The sequence below is a fragment of the Cyprinodon variegatus genome, unplaced genomic scaffold (genome assembly GCF_000732505.1).
Source record: "Cyprinodon variegatus isolate N-32 unplaced genomic scaffold, C_variegatus-1.0 Scaffold793, whole genome shotgun sequence".
NCBI lineage: Eukaryota > Metazoa > Chordata > Actinopteri > Cyprinodontiformes > Cyprinodontidae > Cyprinodon > Cyprinodon variegatus.
Window position 1 is genome coordinate 211,281 of NW_015151246.1, and position 4,272 is coordinate 215,552.

The 4,272-nt window shown below is 49.9% G+C and overlaps 2 protein-coding genes across 3 annotated transcripts in view; one reads left to right on the forward strand and one right to left on the reverse strand.

The window, feature by feature from the left end:
* Positions 1–1,229, forward strand: part of LOC107098615 — an 8,005-nt gene extending 6,776 nt beyond the window's left edge. Inside the window, exon 6 of one of the 2 annotated variants that reach the window (XM_015396385.1) lies at positions 993–1,229. In XM_015396385.1, coding sequence (XP_015251871.1) covers positions 993–1,102 — 110 coding nt within the window. In that variant the 3' untranslated portion in view covers positions 1,103–1,229. The remainder of the gene's footprint in view (positions 1–992) is intronic. The other variant, XM_015396386.1, reaches the window with a different exon arrangement.
* Positions 1,230–2,927: 1,698 nt separating this feature from the next.
* LOC107098611 overlaps positions 2,928–4,272 on the reverse strand; it is a 14,456-nt gene continuing 13,111 nt past the window's right edge. Inside the window, exon 6 of the mRNA XM_015396380.1 lies at positions 2,928–4,219. Within this exon, the coding sequence (XP_015251866.1) occupies positions 3,699–4,219 (521 nt within the window). The 3' untranslated portion in view covers positions 2,928–3,698. The remainder of the gene's footprint in view (positions 4,220–4,272) is intronic.

The window sequence follows — 4,272 nt, forward strand, 5'->3', positions numbered from 1 at the left end:
TACAAACTGCAGGCAGCAGGATAATAAAAGCGAACATATTCTGCCGACAGGTTTCAGCATTCTAATTTAGCTGTTGATAAAACCTCTGGATGCAAAAAGGAAAAAGTTAAATGTCTGAAACTAAATCATCTCAATCAGTTCACGATTTTTCATCGCTTCTTCTCCTGCTGAAGACAATGGTTTCTAATGCAGGGCAACCGAGGCCCCAATCAGAGGACTGACCGCTCATGTTGAAGGCCATCCACTCAGGTAATCTGATTACTTTGAGGCACAGAGAAGCAGATTCTGGCAGGACCAATGGGTCAGAGTCATTCCTCCACAGAACTTAAGGTTTAGACCTTTTTTAAACCAACAGAACCAATAATATTTTCTGATGCAGAACCTGAAGAGGGTGGAAGTGGAGCAGCAGACCGTTCGCCCTCTGCAGCTCAGCTGGCAGTCAGTCAGCTCACTTCCATGGAAAGTCAGCTTCATACGTTTCTGGTTTAGTGGGAGATGTTTTCCCTAAGATCTGATAACCAACATGGAACCAGTTTAAGGAGACAGACATGCGCTGACCGTCCTCCTCCAGATGGAAGGAGGCCAAAGTGACCTCAGGGTGGAGGTGAAGCTCCACCCTCCTGTCCCATCCAGAGCTCTAATGGATGCTTTGGTTAAAGACTGGAGCTGGAGAGCCCAGCTTTACATCAAAGCTGATTAGTGTGTTCAGTGGCCTAGTCAAATTCCTACTCAGTCCAGGGTTAGAGCTCTTTTTGGTGCCGTTGTTCTGTCAGATGACTAAAGGGATAAACGCCTGTTGAGGCAGTTTAAAGTCTATTTTTCATTAAAAACTAAAGCGATAAACATCAATTTTGTGGCTTGTGCGTGCGTATTGACTATGGGTATGCTGGTCTGCTGGGATATGCTGGTCTGACAGAACACCGGTACTGTTCATCTATCATGTGTTCTGAAGGAGCATTGGTACCGCTCATGTAGTTCTCCTGTGTTTCCAGCAGGTGGAGATGACTGCTTCTTTAACTCTCCTCAAACATCTGAGGTGGCCTCGAAAGAGGAGGAGGAGGACGCCCCCTCCAGGCATCCACTATACAGCAGGCTGAGCTGACCCGGTGCTGATCCAAAGACCTGTGAACTGCTCTGGTTCCAGAATGGACCCGTTTCCCTGCAGAGTGGCTGTAAACCTGATGCTGTGTGAATCTAAGCTCTGATTTTATCCTGTTTAATAAAGACCTTTAAACCCAGCTGGGAGGGATCCTTTATTCACAGACCTGGAAGGTTCTGGTCCAGACCAGTACCACCCCAGACCTTCAGAGGGTAGCACCCACAGAAAGAACATCAGGCCAGCTGTGCTCTCACAGTAGCTCCAAACGGACCCCCAACCCATAATGAAGACATCTGAGGGGAACTGGCCTCAGAAACCGTTTACACACCTGATTTAAACATCTGGTTCCAGGAGCCAGATGTTTAAACCAAACCCATGAGGGGCGGGACACCCAGCCGCATACAGACCTCCTCCTGTAAGCCGCTGTGAGGGGTCAACGTTGGATGCTGGCTACGGCCCGGTCTGTTTCTACACCTGCAGCTCTGGTTACATTCTGAGCTTAATGTGGAGAATTGGCTCTAATGGTGGAACGCTTTGCATCGCTTTGCATCCCGTGCCAGGGGTAACGATGCATTCTCCATTCAGGGGAGTGGCCTAGTGGTTAGGGTGTAGTGCTTGGAATCCTGTCCCACTCCCACACACTGACAATCTGGGTCCCTGAGTAAGACCCTTAACCCCACACTGCTCCGCAGGCAGATTAGCAGACCCAAGGGCATACCTGCAGAGGTACATTTCTCCAATGTGAGATCAATAAAGTTCATTTTTAGCTTCTCCAATGTCCCAAATTCTTTTAGGCAGAAAAAGCACAGACACTGACCAAGGGTTCATTGTTTTATTACAACAAAAAGACATTTCTGATGTGGTTTTTATAGACAGATTCCCTGATGGACCCCTTTGATATCGGCCCCATTAAAACCAACTCCATTCAGCGCCTTTGGACCACTGATTTAATGAGCTACTAACATAGGCTGGTTGCTACCTGGACTGAGAAATGGCAAGTTAGCAACCAGAGCCTATTAGCATCCAGGCCCTGTTAGCAACCTGAGCCTATTAGCATCCAGGCTCAGTTAGCAACCAGAGCCTNAGCCTATTAGCATCCAGGCTCAGTTAGCAACCAGAGCCTGTTAGCATCCAGGCCCTGTTAGAAACCTGAGCCTATTAGCATCCAGGCTCAGTTAGTAACCAGAGCCTATTAGCATCCAGGCCCTGTTAGCAACCTGAGCCTATTAGCATCCAGGCTCAGTTAGTAACCAGAGCCTATTAGCATCCAGGCCCTGTTAGCAATGAGCCTATTAGCATCCAGGCCCCTTTAGCAACCTCAGCCTATTAGCATCCAGGCCCTGTTAGCAACCTGAGCCTATTAGCATCCAAGCTCATTTAGCAACTAGAGCCTATTAGCATCCAGACCCTGTTAGCAACCTGAGCCTATTAGCATCCAGGCCCTGTTAGTAACCTAAGCCTATTAGCATCAAGGCCCTGTTAGCAACCTCAGCCTATTAGCATCCAGGCTCATTTAGCAACCAGAGCCCATTAGCATCCAGGCCCTGTTAGCAACCTGAGCCTATTAGTATCTACGGCCTATTAGCATCCAGGCCCTGTTACCAACCTGAGCCTATTAGCATCCAGGCCCTGTTAGCAACCTGAGCCTATTAGCATCCAGGCCCTGTTAGCAACCTGAGCCTATTAGCATCCAGGCCATGTTTGCAACCAGAACCAGTTAGCAACCATTCCTTGTTAGCAACCGTAGCCAGTGTTCCTGAGTAGAAATTATTTACCAAAGAAGTAAACTTAACATCTTTAAAGTCTTCCATCATANAACCTGAGCCTATTAGCATCCAGGCCCTGTTAGCAACCTGAGCCTATTAGCATCCAGGCCATGTTTGCAACCAGAACCAGTTAGCAACCATTCCTTGTTAGCAACCGTAGCCAGTGTTCCTGAGTAGAAATTATTTACCAAAGAAGTAAACTTAACATCTTTAAAGTCTTCCATCATACTTCTACTGTTTTCAATATTGGGTTTGTGACCCCTAGATGCTTCAGGGGTTCATGGGATGAGCAGCCATTTTTAAAAAAAAGTGCTGTTAGAAACATTGAACAGAATTTGTAGAACCTGCAAAGAACAATTTTCTTTCATCATTTGATCAGTTTAAATTAAAAATCGATCCGGTTCTGGGCGGGCAGAGGGATGGATCCGGTTCCTGGCGGGCAGAGGGATGGATCCAGTTCTGGGCGGGCAGAAGGATTGATCCAGTTCTGGGCGGGCAGAGGGATGGATCCGGGTCTGGGCGGGCAGAGGGATGGATCCGGGTCTGGGTGGGCAGAGGGATGGATCCGGGTCTGGGTCCGGAAGGCACAAATCAATGGTGATGGACGGTTCTGGACGGGTCCATCTCATCACTTCTGGTCTCCATTAATGAAAGAAAACAGCTTTTATTTGAAATGGATGGTAAAATATTTGGGTTTATGCTTCAGAACAGTTCTGGGCTCGTTGTCCAGGAGCTGGAAGGTCCATCAGGGTTCTGCTGCGGCATGAGGACTAGGAGCTGTAATGGTTCTGATCCCAGAACCAGTAAACCCAGCAATGTCCGTCCCCTGTTGCTTAGCAACTGCCACAGCTCCAACTGCTGCCCCCGTCCGCCCCATCGTTTCTCCCGGCGTTCAGGGTCACGGTGCCCCCTGACCCCTCGGGCGGCTGACTCAGGACCAGCGGCTTCTGGGACTTCAGCTTATGCGCCACGGTCATGAAGATGGCCTCCACGTGGTCGCTGCTGAGGGACTTCCTGTCCCCTGGGCTGTTTGGACTCTTAGCGGACGTCTCAAACAGCGGCATGGAGTGAGCGTCTGCGAACTGCTGCGCTAAGTCCGTTCCCACCTGAACCGAGTCCAGCAGGTCGCACTTGTTTCCCACCAGGATCCTGGGAACCTCGGAGCCCAGAGCGTGCTGCTTGCACTCTTCGATCCAGGCGGGGAGGCTGCGGAAGCTGGCGGCGTTGGTGACGTCGTAGACGAACACGACGGCGTGAACGTTGCGGTAGTAGTGCTGAACCATGGACTTCCTGAAGCGCTCCTGGCCGGCGGTGTCCCACAGCTGGATCTGTGAGGGAAGAGTGGGAGTGGGTCAGACAGAGACAGAACCCGTCCCCCTGCAGTAGAACCGGACCTCCTGCAGTAGA